The 20,805-nt window shown below is 38.8% G+C and overlaps 1 protein-coding gene and 1 long non-coding RNA gene across 4 annotated transcripts in view; one reads left to right on the top strand and one right to left on the bottom strand.

The window, feature by feature from the left end:
• The window catches only part of LOC308700578, a 248,656-nt gene that overhangs the window by 110,682 nt on the left and 117,169 nt on the right, over positions 1 to 20,805 (bottom strand). The gene's annotated exons all lie outside the window — the stretch shown is intronic.
• The window catches only part of ebf1a (EBF transcription factor 1a), a 153,160-nt gene that overhangs the window by 114,356 nt on the left and 17,999 nt on the right, over positions 1 to 20,805 (top strand). The window contains exons 12-17 of one of the 3 annotated variants that reach the window (XM_081382238.1): positions 6,344 to 6,409; positions 7,622 to 7,799; positions 8,697 to 8,876; positions 10,060 to 10,254; positions 11,272 to 11,343; positions 17,422 to 20,615. In XM_081382238.1, the coding sequence (XP_081238364.1) occupies positions 6,344 to 6,409; positions 7,622 to 7,799; positions 8,697 to 8,876; positions 10,060 to 10,254; positions 11,272 to 11,342 (690 nt within the window). In that variant the 3' untranslated portion in view covers position 11,343; positions 17,422 to 20,615. Of the gene's footprint in view, positions 1 to 6,343; positions 6,410 to 7,621; positions 7,800 to 8,696; positions 8,877 to 10,059; positions 10,255 to 11,271; positions 11,344 to 17,421; positions 20,616 to 20,805 lie in introns of those variants that run through there. The other 2 variants (XM_081382239.1, XM_081382237.1) reach the window with 2 other exon arrangements.

Genomic DNA, 20,805 nt, shown 5'->3' with positions numbered 1-20,805 from the left:
TATTCTGAGTAGAATTAGTGTGTCCCAAATCGTAGTATGTTGAAATTAGTATTTCAAAGATACCCGGATGGTCGACTTTTTCCGGTTAGAATCCGAAGTGCAGATCCGTGCTCACTCTAACGGCTAATATTGCCCACAACCCACTGCGGGTTGGACAAGGATTGGATTAGAACTACAAACACGAATAAAAAGTGTTTAAAAACTACAAACATGGCGGAAGTGCGATTCCAACGTTTATGTAGAGAGGTGTAGATAAAGGGGTTTGAGTGATTATCAGTATCAAATCTGACGAAAAGATATTAATTCAATGTTATCCACATTATATTTAATCTTCAACAGCATTGTGAACTTTTGTAATGATACGTTTGGTCATTATGCATCATTATGCAAATTGCAAACACATGAGGAGAGTTCTCCGCATGAAAGACCCATGACTTTCATGGTAGGAATGGTAGGAAATTAAATTAAATTGAATGTAGAGGATTTTAACAAGATGATAGACAGGGCAGTTTAAATGCTGACAGGATGCACTTAACTAAACGACAGAGCTGTCTGTTAAAGATGTTCGCTTTTCATTGTTTGTTGCTATGGTTTCTGATTCAGATGAGTTACACACCTGTTCCTTGTTTCATTGATCATCATCTCTGTGTTTATAAGCCCTCAGTTTTTTCAGTTCTCAGTTCGGTGTTGTTAATGGTAAATGTGGTGTGTTTCTAGGTTTCAGTGTTTATTAAAGTCTTTGTTATTTTGTTCATCCTCATAGCTCATGGTTGGTCTTTCCTCTCTATGGAGAAAAGAATTGGCTGATGAATGGAAAATGACTCATTGTATGCCTAACTAGTTCGTGTTTATCCTCAAAGAATGCAGATCACATGAAAACAATAGCACTAACATTTACAGCTTTACTCCAGGGCCTTGACAGGTTGGCAGAGAAAGAGAGCGAGAGACAGAGAACAAAAGGAACAGAGGCAGGAAGGGAGAGAGAGAGTTGGGTGATCCATCATGGTGAAGTCAGCTGTCCGGTGCTGCCTTCTCACAGGTCAGCCGATCGAAGGCACCACAGCCCTCACTTTATTACTGCTCACCCAACAATAATTGAGTCACCACAAGGGGGAAAAGGCAGGCAAGGCAGCATGAGGAAAGAGGGCCTAGAGATAGTGAACATGGGAACGGTAAATGAGAAATAATTTCTTGCCGGTGTACCTATACATGTATGGTTGGTTGTCGAGACAAGGTTGGTGTTAGCAGATAGATTTTACCCTGATTTCCTCAAGTACTTGAGGTTGTAAGCATCTCGTTCTCTCTCTCTTTCTCTCTCTCTCTCTCTCTCTGTCTTCCCCTCCCTTTTCTGTCCCTCCTCCTCTCGTTCGAACACTCTCAGCGAGATATTAACAGCGTCGGCTACTGCGCCCAGCCTCTCATTTCAGCACTATTGATTTTGCCCTTTATTGAGGCAATAACAGTTTGTTGACGGCACTTCTCTAAACTGCTGGACTCAATCACAGGTGAGGGCCAAGTGTGGAACACGGCAGGTTAACTTGTTTCTCTCAGTCCTTGAACAAGCATGCTACTATGTTATCCAGCCCAGCAAATTTATTACGCAGCGATGGTTCAACAAGATATTTTTTCCTGTGATTTTTGGGGAAAAATTGTCCATCTAATGTCTCTTATAATAAACAGTTTTTTTTTTTGCATTTGTGGTACTGGTGATACTGAAGATATTTGATTTCAAACCAAGAGTGTGTGTCTCCAGAGGTCAAGCATGAACCTCCTGTTCACCTAAATATTGTATAAAACAGTGTTGCATTTTATGCAAGACTGGCCAATAATATCATAGTTAGATACCATATTAATGTATTTGCATACTTTCATGATTAATTAAAATATACTTGAGCTGTACATGTAAAGTGTATATATATGCAAGTATATAATTAAAGTAAGTTTATTTGCATATATATATATATATGTATTTTTTATGTGTACAAATTTATATATATACATAGATATATTTATAGTGTTTGTAGGGAATAATTTGAAGTAGATTCTGCATCCCACAGTGCACCTGGCCCATATTTAGCACATCGGCCTAGGCTGCGGCCTTGTTTGGTCTCTCTCCATCTCCTCTGTCAGTGTTGTTTCCCACATTTTCCCTGTCACTTCACACCCACCTGATCCCTTTTGGCTACCTCTACAGGGTCTAGCATTCAATCTGTACTTCCAGGAAAAATCTCTTGTTTCTGGGTTACCGTGCAGTGTGTTCTTTATACACTGGTCGGCTAGGGGTTAGGGTACTATAAAATATACTTCATTTTAATTTTATCTTGACCAGTGTTGTCCAACCCAGGGCAAGAAAAGGTGAAGATCACTGATCTCACAAACTTTTCTTTAAAAAAATAGTATTTGTCAAGTCATTGAGTAGAATGTGATCCAGACATTCAGTCTTTGCAGTTTTTTTGGTGGCTACACTCCGCTGTCATACTGTGCAGATGTGGACAGACAGGTTATTATTGACTTTCAGAGAGTAACCTTTGAGGCCCGGAGAGAATATGAATTATGCAATGAAGTCACATTAGTTAAAGAGCACAGTGACTGATATTTATGATAGGCAGATATTGATGGAGGAAAGACATGGAGGAGGAGGAGGGAAAGATTGGAAAAGGAAGACTAAGAATATTAGATTTTGCATTAGATAAGCCCAGTGGTTATGCCACTATTTTAAGCAAAACATTTGACAGCAAGCAAACCCAAATCTGTGAAAGTCAAAGAACTGCACATCAGCTGTGCTCATACACATGGAATGGACATTCTGCTCTACTTCACACATGATTTACCGCGTCTACACAATGTGATGGCTACTTTCACTCAATGCACTCTTGCAGAAATCACAGTTTACCTCACGCAAAGGTGATTAATACGCGTGTGACACCATGTGCACCGTAAAAACTGGCTGAACCTGCAGTTACTTAAATTCAGGAAAATGCATGCAAACATACAGTATTAACTGTCATGCATCACAACACCACAAACCATATTTTTAATGAACCGCCGTTCTCTTATGCTGCCCGTAACTAACTTTGTCATAAGGCTGTCATACAATTACGCATATACGGTTAAGACACTTTTCTATCAGATTAACACCCAATACTTTGTTCTGGGAACCGTCGCAGTTGTATTGACTCATGGTTGAAGTATCTCATCTCTTACATCAGCGACAAATGATGTGTTTGAAACTGAAGATTGGATTATTGTCAGGATAAGGAAAGGCTCACTATATGATAGCCTTCATTCATCAAAATGGATTGCAGCATTGGTGGGCATAAACAGCATGACATTACACACCGGTGTGGTCACTGTTTGAGCCAAGCATTTATAGTTATTGCAAACAGATAGAGGCATATGAGTTTGTGTGGTAAGTTTGCACAGATTATATGTACATCCCACTTGGATTGGTTTTGCATTTGGTTCACCCTAATAGTATACTATGTGCTGTTCTTATATTCTAGTAATTTGTTTTTTTTTTGAATATTTGCAATAAGGTTGTCAATTGAATGTTTATTTTGGCATGATTAATAAAATAAATAATATTTATAATCATCATTATAATTTATTATATATAAATATTTATATTATAAATATTATATTTATATATAATATAAAAAATATATTTCGTTTTCCTACCTTATGAGTAATTCAAGGAAATGATTATACTGTATGGAAATGCAATAAGCAGTATATTAACTCCTAAAAACTCATTTACTATTATAACGCAATGTCCTCTGTGCTTTACCAGCAAACATTGCTCTGCAATTAAATGCAATTAATTTTGATTAATTAATTTGCATATCGTGTAATTAATTTGTTTAAAGTTTTTAGTCAGTTGACAGCTTTGGAAGCAATTCTGAGAAGCTGTGGACTGAAGGCTGTATTTATATAAATATTAATATATATAAATGAGTTTGTGACTGCACAGCACTACCTTTAAGGGACCTCAGTTAAGCTGATAAAATCAGAACCTCCACAAGACCAGCAGTCCATAAGGTCAGGGGAGCAGAGCAGGAAGTATGACATCATCACTCCGCTCCGTTCCGCATGAACGACGATGGCGACCCCGCTGGTATTACTGCTCTAATAGAACATTAGGAGATGATAAAATTGCAAATGAACAAGCACAGGAATAAATTTGTCATGTTTTTACAGGCCTGGCTTCCTTGTAAATGTGCAGACGCCATTCCCTTAACATTCCAGATGTGACCCGGGCCTTATTTCATTTTTTTCAGCAGTCCCCTTCCTAATGAATGTATATCATATTACCAGCCACCGTAATTTACACACAGGAACAGATTCAATGTCCGGCGCACATTAATGTGGAGGCTGGCCCTTACGGTGCTGTGCTGTGGCTATTTGATATTATTTTCTTCGAAACACTATGCCTGGGGTTGTTTGGTTGCACACATTCGCATTTATACGTGCTTATGTATTACTATGAGTGTATATATAGATCTCAGCTTTCACTGTGATGGAAAACAAAGCTGGAAAACACCTGTCAGGGTGCTAAAGACACTCCAAATGGGTCGAAACGGAGACTGGGTCCTCATAGCTCATAGCCGTACTGAAGGAGTGGAGAAGGGGGAGGATAGAGCCCGGGTTATGATGGCTCTGACTGATAGACAGCTATACAGACGCACAGATCCAAGATCAGGTTTCTTTCCTGTTTACCGCTCCTGGCTCCCTGCTCGACCCTTACTGGAAGCCCTGCTACTCGCCCAGGAAATGGGCTCTGCTTCCAGACACAGGGCCACCGCACACAGTCCTTGCTAATAGCATTTATTTGTTTATCTGGACAAACTTTTGGCCCCTTCCTTATTGGATTTGCCCTCTCAACAGATTTCTCCCCCACCCCCCAATATCGTAATGACGGGAGATCAATAGGTAGGGATGAGACCTTCTAACAAAGGAGAGTGAGCGCGAAAGGGAGAGAAGTAGAGGAGAGTACGAGGTGCGAGTAGAGGTGTACTGGATAAATGACACAGTGCCGGTGCAGCGGGGGACAGAGCCATGGACTAATGCTTCCCATCCCTTATGTTCTTCCTCCATCCCGTGAAGAAGAGGGTAAAGGAGAAGAGAGCCCATCGGAGTCACACATCCATACTAAAGCACCACTTTAGGCCCCCCCAGGCTCCCGCGCTTCTCTCAATCACCCAGCCCGAGCCCGGGCGAACGGAGACGGGCGCCTCCCCTGCGAAGCACCCCTAACGAGGGGTTAACGCAGTGCCAGAGCTCCCATTATTGAGTGAATTTAGCACCTTGGACAGCGCACTAAAAATCTTTATTGCTTTGCTGACCCCCTCGTCATGTTCGTGTCTGTGTGTTGCGTCTGGGGCTGCCGGGGGGAGGCAGAGGGGGCTGATTGAAAGGCAATATGTCGGCTGGCAGGCAGGCACACATGCTCGGGGGCTTGTTCGCAGCGAGGGTTACACGCCGAGGGTGAGAACAATTTTCTGGTTGTCGCACTGCGAGCTTATTTTCCTCAGCACCAGCACATTAACTTTTAAAAAGGGTACCACTGGAGCTTCAGGGTTTAAAAAAAAGGAAGAGAAGAGAAGCAAGGAAATGAATACACAGTGTAAAGAAAACTGTAAATAAATGTTTAATGTGTGAAAAGGTTGGTAATAAATAGGTTTTTGGTTATGGAAGTGAAAGTCGATTACCTGGAAGGAAAATAGCATTACTGTAGCCCATGCTTCCTGCGGAGCGGTCGTTTACATGTACTAACATGCACGCAGTTGCTTTAAATGTGTTTGTATTCATGTATTATACATGGAATCGGTGGCAGTACTGTTGGTAGGAAGTGCTAGTTAAAGTACTGGGGCTGTAAGGTGTTTTCTAAGACATTTTCCCTCTGCAAATGGTAGTGAAGAGAGTTGTGGTCAGGACTATTGGCTAGCCTTCCAAAGGTCACGTTCAAACCCTGTCAGGGCCGATCTATGAACTGAAGGTCCCCTGTTAGCTTTGTGCCCTTTAGCAAAGCACTTAACCTGATATTGTTCTAAAGGGACTGATTCTGTTGTAATTGTACTGTCAGTCAAGTAACCAAATAGACTAGAAAAATTGAACGTTTTGGTCATTAAATCATGCATAAAAAATCTTTCTTTAAAAATCCTTAACATGCTTAATTGCTTAAAATAATGGCATGGTTTTAAAGACTTGGTTTCAGATAATGTCTTGAAATAGTTTTTTTTTTTTTTACCTAGATATTGTCTGTGGTCTATATTATGTTTTGTGCGCTTGATATCATTAGAAATTGAAAGCTTAAGTGCTAACTTATATACTTTGTGTCTTATAGGAGGTGATTCTGAAGAGGGCAGCAGACTTGGTGGAAGCTCTGTATGGGATGCCACACAATAATCAGGTAAGATTCAAGTGAACACGACAAGACTACAAACCATAAACACTCTAGATGCACAGGGCCTCATTGAGAAACCATGATTCATAAATAATTTGGGGCTGAAGAACTGACTGGAAACGCATATATGTAAAAATATGTTTTTAACTTTACAAGTGTAAATTACATATAAAGAAAATTCTGTGCATCCTTTTAGGTAAGAGTGCAAACACACGAGAGAGTGTAAATTGTTTTATTAGGTTTAAGATTGTGATATAGGATCAGTGTAAATATTATCATCCTCCACATGTAAATGATTTAATGATTTAGCATTACAGATAGGCATTTGTTCCCAGTTACGTCCATTTCAGAGCTTTAAGGCCGTAGTCTCGTTCTCTAATATTCCCTAACATATTTCCTCAACGTAAATCCCCCAACGCAATTCCTCCAGAGCTCTCTCTCATTGGTTTGAAGGACCACAAGGGCATCTTCAATGTTAGATCAGTTATGAACTGCGAGTGAGGGCATATGCTCATCGATTGCTGAGCTGAGCATGAGTGCAGTGATGCTGAATTATTTAGGCTGGGCAGTGGATGGAGCATGACTCCAGTCATCAACCCACTCTCTCTCAGGAACCCCTATCCCCCCAACCTCCACACGGTCCTGTCATCTTTATGAGGGTGAATTATGAGACCAAAATGTTCAGCCCCACTCCCCTCCACCCCAAACTTCTGTGCTTTGCTCTCTATCTAGACTGACTGACTAGATAAACAAGCCTCTTGTAATTTGTAATGATTCTACTTCTATATTTTGTTATTTAGTATTAATATTGACCCTCTAATTCACTGATCCTATTTGAACAGGTGGCAACACATAGGTTGCCTGTGCATTGGTGTAATAGTTTAAACTATGCACAGGCAAGCTATGTGAACTTTTAAAATACCAAATAATAATGTGCAGTGGTAAATTTGATATATTTTGGGGAATTATTTTCACTATTTATTAGTATTATTTAAAAAAATATGTATTCATTGGGTTATTCTATATTATTTTTAATGCATTTTATTGTGCTACATAGTATTATTATTGTTTTACATAGTATTATTATTTATTTAGTCAAACCTTTATTTATACTGTATGATTATTTGAAGGAGAGTGTACGTTTTTTTCAGACAGTTGTTGGCTAACTAACATCCTTCTAACCGTGGCATTGGTTCATTTCTTTGTTGATCCTGACAGGAGATCATTCTGAAAAGAGCAGCAGATATCGCAGAGGCGCTTTACAACGTCCCACGTGGTCACAACCAGCTGCCAGGCCTGGCTAACAGCTCAGTCCACACTGGCATGATGGGTGTCAACTCCTTCCACAGCCAGCTCGCTGTCAATGTGTCCGATTCCACACAAGCAGCCAATCAGGGTGAGCGGAGATGACATCAATCTGAAAACCTCAAGATATTTTGGCCATTCACAAAAAAGACAGAGATTAATCCTAGGCTACTGTTATTGAATTAACCAGTTAATCACTTTTACATGTGGTAATTTAGCACAAACGATTTATTCACCAAACACCCGCAAACCAGTTTAACCAGGTGCTAAATGTGCTGAAATATTGCTGCAGTGTATTTATTAATAAGTCACTGTCAATCTTTCCATCGAAAACACGCCTCCTTTCTATGTAAGAGTGATTCTGTACAGTCCCAGTAAAGTGTGCCACAGTAGTCTGTAGTCTACTGCATGGGGAAGTGGGGAAGAACTACCGAGATAGACAGCATGCAGACAGATACAACCGTTCAGCAATGCGCCCTGAACCTCCAGGCTCCTTTACCTCAGCATTCCTTGGCCTCTGTGACAGTGAATGATTTGTGTTAAGTCAGCAGTAATGTATCAGTCGTCTGATGAGAGGGAGAATGAATAGCAAGCGGAGCAGAGATGAGCTCTGCCTTTGTACCAGACAGCGGGGACTCCTGGAGCGAGAACTTCCTGCTGCTTTCACCCATGTCAGCGTTTAATGTCCTGATGTATATTTATAGTCCGTATCCTCCTTCTGTCCTCTCTGCCTCCATATGCTACTGACACAGATCTTTTTTTTTAAGGAATAGTTCACCTCAAAAAATGAAATTTGTCATCATTTATTCACCCTCATGTCATTCCAAACCTGTATGACTTTCTTCCTACTGTGTAACAAAAAAGGAGATGTTTAGCAAAATGCTCACAGTGTTCTTTTCCATACAATGAAAGTTAATGGTGAGCAGGAGCTCTTTGTATATTCTATGTCATGTGTGGCTCCTCTCATTCCGGTGTGTGCGTGTTTCAGGTTTCAGTCGAAACACAAGCAGTGTATCTCCTCACGGTTACGTACCCAGCACAACACCCCAGCAGAGTAGCTACAGTACCGTCTCTACCAGTATGAATGGATACGGAAACGCAGGCATGACCACGCTGGGAGGATCGCCCAACTTCCTCAATGGCTCTGCTGCCAACTCTCCTTATGCCAGTGAGTACTGACCCACTCGCACCCTTTTGAATCATTTGCACATAAATATGAGCATTCACATAAGTGATTAGTGTGTGTATATATGTATTATTTCTAAATGCAACCTTGGTGAGCATAAGAGACTTCTTTCAAAAATTGACTGTAGTGTATATATGTTTATATAATATCCAAACGGGTCCTTGCATGCTAAGCATAAACTGTAGTAACATTAACACATCTTATGCCTGTATCATATTTCACTCAGACCACCAAGTGAGCCAGTCCTGCCACAGGAGCCCCCACTAAAAAAATGAAGTGCCCCTTGGCTAGAGACATAAGTTGGATCAACAGTCATAGCTATAATTGTGTGTGTTTCTTTAAGAGCAGAAATATAATCCCAGCCTCCCTTTTCTTCAGCCATGATCAGATGCTGTCTATAATGCTTAGCCATTCGTATAACACCAATCTTCTCTCACGGCTTCTAAATTAAAGCGTCTTAATTAAATCAATAAACTAATTGCAGGAGAAGCAATTCAACTTCGGTACTTTGATTCCGAGATGTTAACAAGTATTTTAACAGGCTCACTGACTCCACGCTGACACTTTCAATCAATGCGAGAGAGCAGGCTTTGTGGGCTCCAATTTTCATTAATTGATTAGTTAGGCCTTCATAAATGGATTATGACACTATCAGGTGAATTTACTTGGAAAAGTGCCATAAAATTTAAGTGTAGAATAATAACAACAATAAAAGTAGAGCAGGATATAAGAGAGCAGCTGAAATACGACAGGAGTAATTGTAAAATCGTTGAGGGGGAAAATGCTCTTAGGGTATTAATAGACAAAAGGAGAGGCGGTAGAGACGGGGCAGGGGAGGGACCAGCGCTAATGTTGTTCTGAGAGGAGAAGATGTTGATCTGTGGAACTTGTGCAGTCAAAGAATACTATCATTTGATATTACATATAAATTTTCACATTTTCTTTTTTTTATACACTTGCTGAAAATTGCTAGTTTGTTTCCCCCCCCCCAAAAAATCTTCTAACATTTTCATCAGTGCCCATTATATAAATATTTGCCTATACTACACGAATATTTCATGGGTCTGTGTTCGGTCCCTATCCGTTGTGTACGCTGTAGGATTATGAGGTTTGCTCTGACCTATCCTAAACCCATTTCCCTCTTTCGTTCATCCCTGTCCCTCAGTTGTTCCTTCCAGTCCCACCATGGCCTCCTCCACCAGTCTTCCCTCCAACTGCAGCAGTTCCTCAGGCATCTTCTCTTTCTCTCCGGCCAACATGGTGTCTGCAGTCAAACAGAAGAGCGCTTTTGCTCCCGTCGTGCGGCCTCAGACCTCGCCGCCCCCCACCTGCACCAGCGCCAACGGAAACGGCCTCCAAGGTGAGTGGAGCAGCAGAATATAAAGCTTGACCTATCCAAGAAAGCGCTAGCACAAATGTCAAAAATTAGGTTTAAATCTTAAAATACACAAATGTGATGTAGAGAAGGGTGCATATTTAGGTTTTGTGTATATAAAGTTTGGGGTCAGTAAGATGTTTTAATTTTTTCTGGGGGAAAGAAAATTCTTATGCTCACCAAGGCTGCATTCATTTTACAGGAAAAATGGTAATACTGTGAAATATTAATCGTTTTAAATAGTTAATTTAAAAATAAATTGTTTTCTATTATTATATATTGTAAAATGTATATTCCTGTAATGCAAAGCTGAATTTTCAGCATCATTATTCAGTGTCACACGATTCTTCAGAAATCATTCTAATATGCTGATTTGATGCTCAAGAAACATTTCTTATTATTATGAATGTTGAAATCAGTTTTGTTGCTTAATATTTTCGTGTGTTTTTTTTAAATATTTATTTGAAATAGAAATCTTTTGCAACAATCCAAGTCTTTACTGTCACTTTTTATCAATTTAATGTTTTCATGTTGAATAAAAGGAATAATTTCTTCAAAATGTACAAAATCTTACTGATCCCAAACTTTTAAATGGTACTATCTATATATGTACTGTTTTCATAGTCTTTTTAAATGTGTGCCAAATACAAATGCTCTGTTCCAAATACTTTTTTCAAAAGTCTTCCATGTTTATATGACGTAAGGAATCTGTGCCTATGTGAACCTTTCCAAATAGTCACTTATGAGGTTCCATTCCAGTTAAAAGGCAGCTGCCTATGTAGGCAGTGATGCAGCTCACGTGTTTTGAAATAGCACTCGAGTGTTTGATCTACAACCTTCTAACACATAGACAGCTGTCAGTTTGCCCTAACTTGTGGTAATCTGTTTTTATATTTGCTTCTCTGACCCAATTCCGCTTGTTGTACTTAAAAATAATAACTCTCTCTCTCTGTTTCCTCCATCTTCCTTCCCCTTCCCCCTGCTTCCTCATTCTGCTTCCAGTAGATCAATCTTTTGTGGACTCTAGCAAGTACTCCACCGCCAGCTCCCTGCAGGGACTGGCCTTTTCCTGAAGTATGTTACACCTGTCTCACACTCTTTCTTCATCATCCTCTCTTTCTATCCATTAAGCCATCCATCAGCATGACTGTCAGAACATCCTCTCCCTTCATCCTCCCTCATTCTCCTCACCAGGGGCCTGCTGCATGTCTCGCAAGGCATGCCATATGTGTTTTGTTTCCTGTCTGACTTCCTGTTTCCTGTGTCAAGTCCTCCTTAGAGTTGCTTGTGGCTGTGGAGTGTAGAATACAAGGGTTAGTCAGTTAACTAACCATAAGTTCATCAGTATAAAAATATCTAAAAATCCAAAAGGCGAATCTCAAGAAGAAATGTGCAGATGATATTAATACCCCACATTTTTATTAAGATACTTTGCTTTGTGACATTATTTTGAAGAATTAAGCACATTTCCCCATAAATTCGCATTACTGTAATGCAACACAATATCATTATCTTCACTGTAAAAAAATAAAATAATAATTGAACACAGCAATACAGTTAACCTGGGCATTTGGTTAAATAAAACAAAATAAACGTGTGTATATACAGTATACTATTTATACTAAGGTGAAAATGTACTCATGAAAATGTGCAGTTCAAACTAAATCTTGGTGATCCTAAAAATAATATATTTATTTAAAAAAAATATATATATATATATTTATTTTTATGAACATTTTTGAAGGTGAAAATACTTGGGACCAAGGGCGTAGATTTGGTTTGAACATTGGGGGGGTTGAAGTTTGGGTCTGCATATTTTTCATGTGATCATGGTATAAATATTGGGGGGGTTGTAATGCATAGATTTAAATATTGGGGGGGGGGGGGTATCTCCACCCCCCCCCCCCTATGAAGGTAAAACAGTAGCAAAACTCGAGAGCATGTAAATGTGAATTTGAGAACTTGTACAATAAATATTCGTACTTGTACATGAACATTTACACTCACAGCTCCAATGTGAAAACCTGTAAAATAAAAATCTGAAGTTGAATGTTGAAATTTGCACTCGCAAACAATAGTCACAAACCTGTATTCTGAATCTGAAGCTGCAGACAAGTAGACACAAATGTGTAAAATGCCATTCACAGAAATACAACGACAGACACAAACTTGTAATATATATTTTGCGTTTAATCTTACGTTCACATTCGCGGTACTTCCTCAATTAAGCACTTGCAGCTTCTCAAATCTGTCACTGCAATTTCAAATTTCGCGCCTTGACTTTTGCTACTCTTTTCGCGATATATCAGGTGCAAAACTAACTTGTGCACTTGAAACTCAGAGGCGGTGAGAGGGAAAGGGGGGCGGGAGGAGGGGGGGTCAAAGGAGCCGTTTTATTGGTTGGCACCTAGCCAATGAAATGGGAGTTCGATGATGTCACGAAACCCGCGTGCACTGAAACACTAACATGGCTTAATGCATTAGACTGATATTAAAATAAATAAACGAAATTATCAAACTCAGTAGACACAATGCTAATGCATACTACAGAAAAGCAGATGAGCACAGAATATGACGTAAAACATATGACGTATGCCATATATATATATGCCCTATATATATATGGTAAAAGACACACACACACACACACACGTACGTATATATATATATATATATAATTTATTTATGTTTTTTTTTTTTGTGTGTGTGTGTCCAACAGTTAGGCTAGGGTGAATATTTAAAACATTTACATTTTTCCAAAGCGACTTACATTGCATATTAAGGTATACATTTTACATACTTATCAGATAATTTAGGTGCATTTTCATATTGCAATGGAATTGGCACATATATATATATATATATATATATATATATATATATATATATATGAAGAGTTCAGATGCAAAAGCCTCTAAATGCCATTTGAAATTTTCTTATAGAATGATCATTTTTATCAAGCTTGTATATTTAAGTTCAGTAATTTCACTTAAATGATAATTAATAGGTAATCTTCACTGCCATTTAAGTGAAATCATTGAATTTAAATATACGAGCATCTGAACTCTTCATATATATATATATATATATATATATATATATATATATAAGCAAATGTGTGTTCAGTGCAAATAAACTTGCTGCCTAGTGTTTTATTAATAAAGTAACAAATTATGTGTTTTTTTATTGTTTTTAATTTTTATTTTATAACTGTTGGTCCATTAAGCCTCATTAAGCGTTTTCTTGGGTTTCGAGGAAAACGTACAATTAAACGCGTTGCGTTCATATTCTGTGCTCAATTTTTTTCTGTATAGGCTATATGGTGTTTCCTGTATGGTCTTTTAATACCACTGTCTCAATTAAACGCGTTGCGTTCGTATTCTGTAAAACTATTCCAGTAAAACTAATGATATTTCATAAAAATATTTTCCAAGCGTTTTAAAAAATAGCTGATACATAAGCATAAATGTTTTCATTGTGGCTGGCGTTGTTCATTGGTGAGACATCGACCAATAAAATGACTTCATTCCGACCCCAGCCCCGCCCCCGACTCTGCTCTCTCAAGTCTGCATTCACAAGTGCACGAGTGAGTTTTGCTACAGGCATATCGCAAAAAGAGTAGCAAAAGTCAAAGCGCTAGGATTTGAAGTTGTACTGCCAGATATGAGAGGTTGTGAGTGCCGACTTGTGGTTGTACAACGAAACTGAACTAAAGCACAAAGATAAATGTGTAGTACACAATTGTGCCTGTCATTTTGTTTATGTAAATGACACTTAACACATTTGCAACTATTCATCTGCAACTTCGAATTAAAAACACAGGTGTTCTGAGTATTGTCTGTGTGTGCAAATCGATAGATGCAGCTTTTCACATCAGAGCTGCAAGTATAAATTTCAACTTACAAATACAAATATTAATTTTACAAGTTCTCACATTCAAATTAGCAAGCTCTCGAGTTTTGCTACTGTTTTACCTTCATACCCCCCCCACACACACACACACACACACACAAACTACGCCACTGCTTGGGACATTTCTTTAGCTTTCAGCTGTAGCCTGCTACATAAAAACACTCATGTGACATCTATATAGACATATGTTAACTGTTATCTGAAACAAAGCCACAATCAGCTTCCTCTGATTTATGACAATTACTCTGCGTAGCATTTGGCCCTGGGTGTTGAGCTGAAATATTTAGACATCCACAGTGAGACAATATTAAAGTAATTGAGCGTTTGAGGCAGACATCTCTTATCTGCAAGCGTGGAGTGCTTCCTCTCCGTATGTTGATATGCACTCAGCACTCTGACCCGATGACCGATTGTCGGTCACCACTCATTTCTTTTCCATTTCAAATGAGGCAGAGACACTCAGGAAATAACCCAGGAATTAGAGATGAGAGACCAGGGAGAGGAAATCAATAGGAAGCCAATATGTTACATGAAAAATCTGGTGCGGTGATGTGGCCTGCTGAATGTGGAGAGCGATGGAGAGAGAAACCGGGCTCGGTGCTCATGGGACTTCCTTCCTCTTGGCCAATAATGAATAGAAGTGATACTAATGTTTGACTGAACATTGTTTAGTGTTTGAGAACAAAAATTATTTATCTAAGCTCAAGCTATTTTTGTTTAAGTGTTGGCAAGCGCGTTAATTTGGGTCAGACTATGTATACTCTGCATGCACTTTTTTATTAGGATAGCTGTTTGTTTGTAATTTGTCTCGAAAAAATGATGTCTGCATAAATGTGCGTCGGTCCCCATAGGCACGTGGAATAAACACTCGGTCGCTCATCGAAACACACAGTCAAATGAAAACAGCTTTAAATGACCTGTTTTTATTCAAGTCAAATATATTATTTAAAATGTCTGGATTGGATTACACCAATGAAAGTCATTTTTAAGAGTATAAATAGCTAACAACAGCATGCATACTCTTTTTTAGCGCTCTGAGTTTGTCCTCTACGCTCTTGATGTAAATGAAAAGTCCCTCCGACTGTAAGAATATCCTGAACGTCTCCTCCGAACCCGTGGAGCTTTGGCCTCACGGGAGAGAAGCATTAGCTAATGCGTTGCAAAGCCGTCCTATAGTGTTATCACTAATTGGATTGATGAATTGTTCATATAATGGCTCCCTGATGGGGAGACTGATATACAGCCTGTAAAGCAAGTCACTATTTATCCTGACAATGACTCCAATTAAACACGGACGACCTGCAACCTTAGGTGGATCATACAGAATAAAGATTATCCTCACCCACTCGCAGGGAATTGTACATCCTTCTGATTAATGTACAGCTTCAGTGTGATCGAAAGCACAGTGAATTATGGGATATACTTCTGCATTCGTTTAGTCTCTCTGTCCCTCCTTCAGCTGATTGAAGCCATATTTCTACCCGGTTGTTTAGATGTGATCCATGTGCTTTTTCTTTAAACTCCTCCATTTCTTAGCATAGATTTACTTTAAAACTATTTCAATCACGGAGTGATTTCAAACTCTCGGAGTGAATTATTCAACCAGCAATTATTGGCTGAGAATTCAAATAACATACATAAAAGACATGCTGCTGCAAGAATATATCTAAAAACAAAGCAGATCTTTACAGGTGGTGCTGGGGAGGAGGAGGGTTAAACAGAATATGTCATAATGGCGCAGCAGGGCGATCGCAATATATGGTTACATGGATTAGGAAGTACATCTGGTTGGCTAATGCCACAGTGGACCAATCAGCGCTTGGTTAGAGTTTCATGACTGAACTATTTATTTAACCCTTAAACATGTATCCTGTTGTGCACGTTGCATACTGTTTAGTCCTCTTGTAGGAGGCATGAGAAAGAATTTTTAATCCAATAGTGTTATCAGTTTTCAGTATGTGGGTCACATGACTTGGTTTAAATTTTCTTGTGCTCGTTTTGTCAGTTTGACCTACATGTCCCAACCATAGACAGTAAAAGAAATGGACACAGCGACCCCATTGGATTCAACGGAGACAAAGTGAAGTCAATTAGAAACTCTTACTTCCTGATGGCTGAGCGTACAGCGCAGACTCAAACTGAGCTTGACGACGTAGATGTGACGTGAGCAACCCGTCTGTCTTCTAGTAGCTGTGCCAAGAGAAATCTGAATCATTCCCTTCCGAAACTTGCAGAGACAGAGAGTGTGAGTAGGAGATGTCCATGAGTTAGGAGCAGGAGAAACTTTTGCTATGTATTCTGATTAATTATTTTGTCACTTTGCCTCCACGTCCCCCGATTGCCCGGGAGCTTCTCCTCCTGTCTATACGGTAATTTCTCTACTGTGCGACAGAGAGTCGCGTGGTTATGACGCAATCGTTAGCCTACTTTTACAAAAATTGCTTCTACGGGGCCATAACGGAAGCTACAAGGTAATGGAGCCTTTTATACATTTTCGTGTTTCTTTAGAAATAAATAATGGACAAATGGAGTCTTTAAACACCTTAGATGTGAAGTTATTCGCTGTCAAAGTGACGCCAAAAAGAATGGGAGTCAATGGGATGCTAACAGCAGGTGGGGGTCCGCTAGCCAATGGCGGCGCCCGGGGGTACCTTCAAAATAATAGAAAACCCTGTCCCCCTGGTCCCAACATGTCCGCCCATGGTGCTGGACATTCTGACTTTGTAGAAAAAAGGCATATATTTATCTTACTAAACTAAATGAAAATTAGACGTTTTCTACAAGTAACTGAAATAAGTTTGATAAGTTGAAGCACTAAAATTACTAGAAATAAAAGTAAAACTGAACAAATGAACATAATTATAAAAAAAACAATCTAAAATTAAAATGAAACTCAAAATTTACAATATTAATAAACTATAATTGTGTATAAAAATAGCACTGAACTTATTGTAATTTTCAGACATATATTAATAAGTCAGCACAAAGCATTACAGTATTTCCAACACCCTCTCTTTCTTTCTCTCTTTGTGCCAGGTTGAGTGTAACACAAGAAAACAGTCTTATTTGTTCATATCGCTTGAATAAGACATGCTCTCCAGATGCTTTTCTTTTGGGATTGTTGCATGACATATGAAACCATGTCTTACCCTCCTTCTCTCTCTCTCTCTCTCTCTCTCTCTCTCTCTCTCTCTCTCTCTCTCTCTCTCTCTCTCTCTCTCTCTCTCTCCTCATGACTAGTGATCCCAGGGATGATTGTTCCTCCCATGTAGGGGCTCCTGGGCTGCTGATGAGGCACATTTGATTTCAGCTCTCGCCAGAGACTCTACGGTCTGAGCTGAAGGCAATTTCTGGTGGAGGAGACATGAAAACTGAACTTTTAAAACTCAGGCCTTTTGACAAAGGAATCTCATTTTATGGGAAGAAAGTGTTTGTTTGCTTTTGTTTTTAAGCTAATTTTTGGACTGCTCTACCGAAGGACTTTTCCCCCCCTGTGTTTTACCCATGCATAAAGGAGGGATGGATTTCTTTTTCATTTTATTCATATTCATTTTGATGAATTAAATGATCACATGCCTTTTTTACAGACTGTATCACACAAACATGACACTTTAGGAGCGGGCGAATCCGTAATGTTCCTGAGAACAGTGACTGGCAACGGCACAGATCTCTGTTAATACTGACCAGTTTTTATACAAACAGACACATTAGTGCAAAATCCAAATGAGAACATTTAGGCCAACTGCTTGAACACAGAAAAGAAGAGGGGAGGGTTTTTTTTTTTTGTCCCAGAGAGAAGCCAACAAATAGTTTGCCATAATCTTGTTTGTTTTCTTACTAAATGAAATAGTAGCGCCATACTCACTTCCCTGTTGTTATTTTTTGTGAAGAGTCATATGAAGCATCTGGGTACCAGCCGGTTTGGATGGCTATGATGTAGGAAAGTTATTTAAGAGTTATTAAATGCTGTCATGCTGTAATTTTTCAATGTCCAGATCCGTCCTCAAAGAGAAGAAAAAGCAACCTAATTACCACAACAAATCAGTATTTATGTTCATGCAAATATTTGCTGCTAAATAGAGCAGAGATATGCAGTAAACAGATGGACTGAAGGAAAACGCCCTCAGTTGCCATGCCATTTAATAAAATAAAAAAGACGTTTAATTTTATGTGCTCAAAGAATGTGATCATTTTTTTTCTTTTCTTTTTGTTTTTGCTTTGTCTATGAAAAAATGAAACTGTGATTATATCAATTTTACCGTGTTTGGTTTGCTGTGTTCACGAGTGAAGGATATAGGTTAAATGAAGTGTAAGAGGAATATTATTTCAGAGCCGACTGTTAGAACAACCCGTTTTTTTTCTCTCTCTCTCTCTTTGTGTGTTTCTTTGGCTTAATTGTTTTGGGGGGACATGACTTGAATTAGCAAAGTATTTTCATGTTTAGACAGCACTGTATGAAGAATGCTTTCCAAATGTGTCAAACACCCAACATACAGCAGTTTGATTGGCTAACTTTGGTAGTCGTCTATTTTTGTACATATACTTTCTGTTGCCAAAGTCTTTGTTTTATTTGTATTTATCTCAGAATGGCTTAAGGCAGCTCATAATAACACTGATGATCGGTTCATTTCACAAGTTACACAAAATCTCTCAAACTTCAGCAAACACAAATCAAGGATTCTGGACAAAAAAGAGGGGAGTCTCTGTAAAATATCCATATAAATAATGTATGTATATCCAGATTTTGTATATTCTTTTCTCCCCAACGTTACTTTGATTGTGGAAGGTTTTTAGTGATTATTTGTCCATATGTTCGCTTTAAACACCGGCCTTGTGTTTATTGTCAATGTTTTTGTCTGCATTTAGGTCCATGTTTGTATCATGTCAAGCTTCCAATTTTTTAAGTTCCATTCATAAAAAAGCCATTGTCTATTTTTGTATAATTTGTAAGTTAAAAAGCAATTGTTTTCCTTTTGGAATTTTTTAATGTATGGCAAAAAAGTAGCATCTCACAGCATTTTAGTTATGTAGATTTTTTTTGTTTGTTTGTTTTTTACAAATTATATATATATATATAAATATATAAATGATGAATATATAAATCTATATCTTTTTCTTTAAAGGCTTACAGAACCTGTACTATTGTAATAATATGCATGGGCTCTTCTCTGAGAGTGATGGTTTTATTTTGCGTGTCAAACCTTGGAGGACGTCTTTGATGAAGTTTTAATCTACGTTCTTTTTCGTCTTTTCTTTCGTCTTTTATTTATCTGATTATTTATGCCTGCTTATAAATCTGTCTATTCCATTTTCTCTCTCTCACGCTTATCAGTACCAGCAGTATAGATGCCTTAACAATGCAAACCCATAAGCGTACAATCACTTGTACAGACTTCACAACCACCATCACCAATAACAGTAGCCACAGAGTTCCTTAAGGGATTTCTTTCCGGAAAAAAAAGCACAAATCGGTCTGTTTTACCTAAAGCGAGGAGGGTTAAATGAATTATTTGTCCTTTTTCTGTTGTTTGTTTATGAAGGAAAATGAAAGGGAACTTGAAGGAATATAAAGAGAGATTATATGATTCATATTTTATGTGTTGCTGGTGGGATGGGTTGTACTTTCTCATTAATTTAAAGCTAAAGTCTGCCTTTTTTTCATTCGTTTATGTCGCTGCGTTCACAAGAGGGGTAGAAGCTCAAAGCCATATTCTACAGTGTCACCGTTGACTCGGAGGGGACGTTCACTTTAGCTGGAGGTGCATGTGAACCTGCATGTTCTGGGTCGTGGTGTGTTGTTCGTGCCGCAGCACTCTGTAAGGTACCGTTCACGTATTTCTCACCCTGAGCAAAGTGACTCGATATCAGAGCACAGCGCCTTGCCCCCAGAGCTGACGTGCTGCTGACTCCCAGTCTAACGCTGTGTCTAAATCTACTGTCAGCCGAATCGGCCCTCGATGATCGGTCTTCAGGGCTCTTTTATGAATGGTTTAAGTGCTGTCTCCTGTAATGTATGTGTGCACTCAGCCATCTAACCGAAAATGGCTTTTAATATGCTGATTTGGGGTTTGTGTGAGGACTTTTTATCAGAAATGACTGATGATTGAGCTTTCATGATGTTTTTCTTTCTATATGTGGCTGTTACACATTGGTTACTTTGTCAGCAGCTCCGTCGCAACGATTAAGATGGACTTATTATAAAACGGCAAGCATTTGTAGGACACAAGACTCGAACCAAAAAGATGGTCTCCTTTTTTTCTGCCTCCTATTCTTTGTTTTTTTTGTTTTGTTTTTTTTTGACTGGATACACACTGAACCGTTCTGTTGATAGGCAAACTCAAGACAAAAACTACTGTATAGATTGTTATCATTTTTGATGAAAGCTGTAAAATAACTTTTCAAAGTTCACAATATTAAATTAAAGTTACTTCTTGTCTGTGATTTTTTTTGTCTTCCTTGAGCTTTTCTTCCAGAAGCAGGTGTTTTGGGGGCATGTTAGGATCATAGACGTACCCAGCATGTTATTTTTGTGCCATCTTATCGCCAACAGATGTCTGATTGTTTGTTATCTCCGGGGAGCGATCTCTCATTGGGCCCAGCCCACTTTCTTTCTACCCCAACCCA

This window comes from Scardinius erythrophthalmus, assembly GCF_964197995.2.
Source record: "Scardinius erythrophthalmus genome assembly, chromosome: 13".
NCBI classification, from domain to species: Eukaryota; Metazoa; Chordata; class Actinopteri; order Cypriniformes; family Leuciscidae; genus Scardinius; species Scardinius erythrophthalmus.
This window is presented reverse-complemented; position numbering and strand designations above follow the sequence as displayed.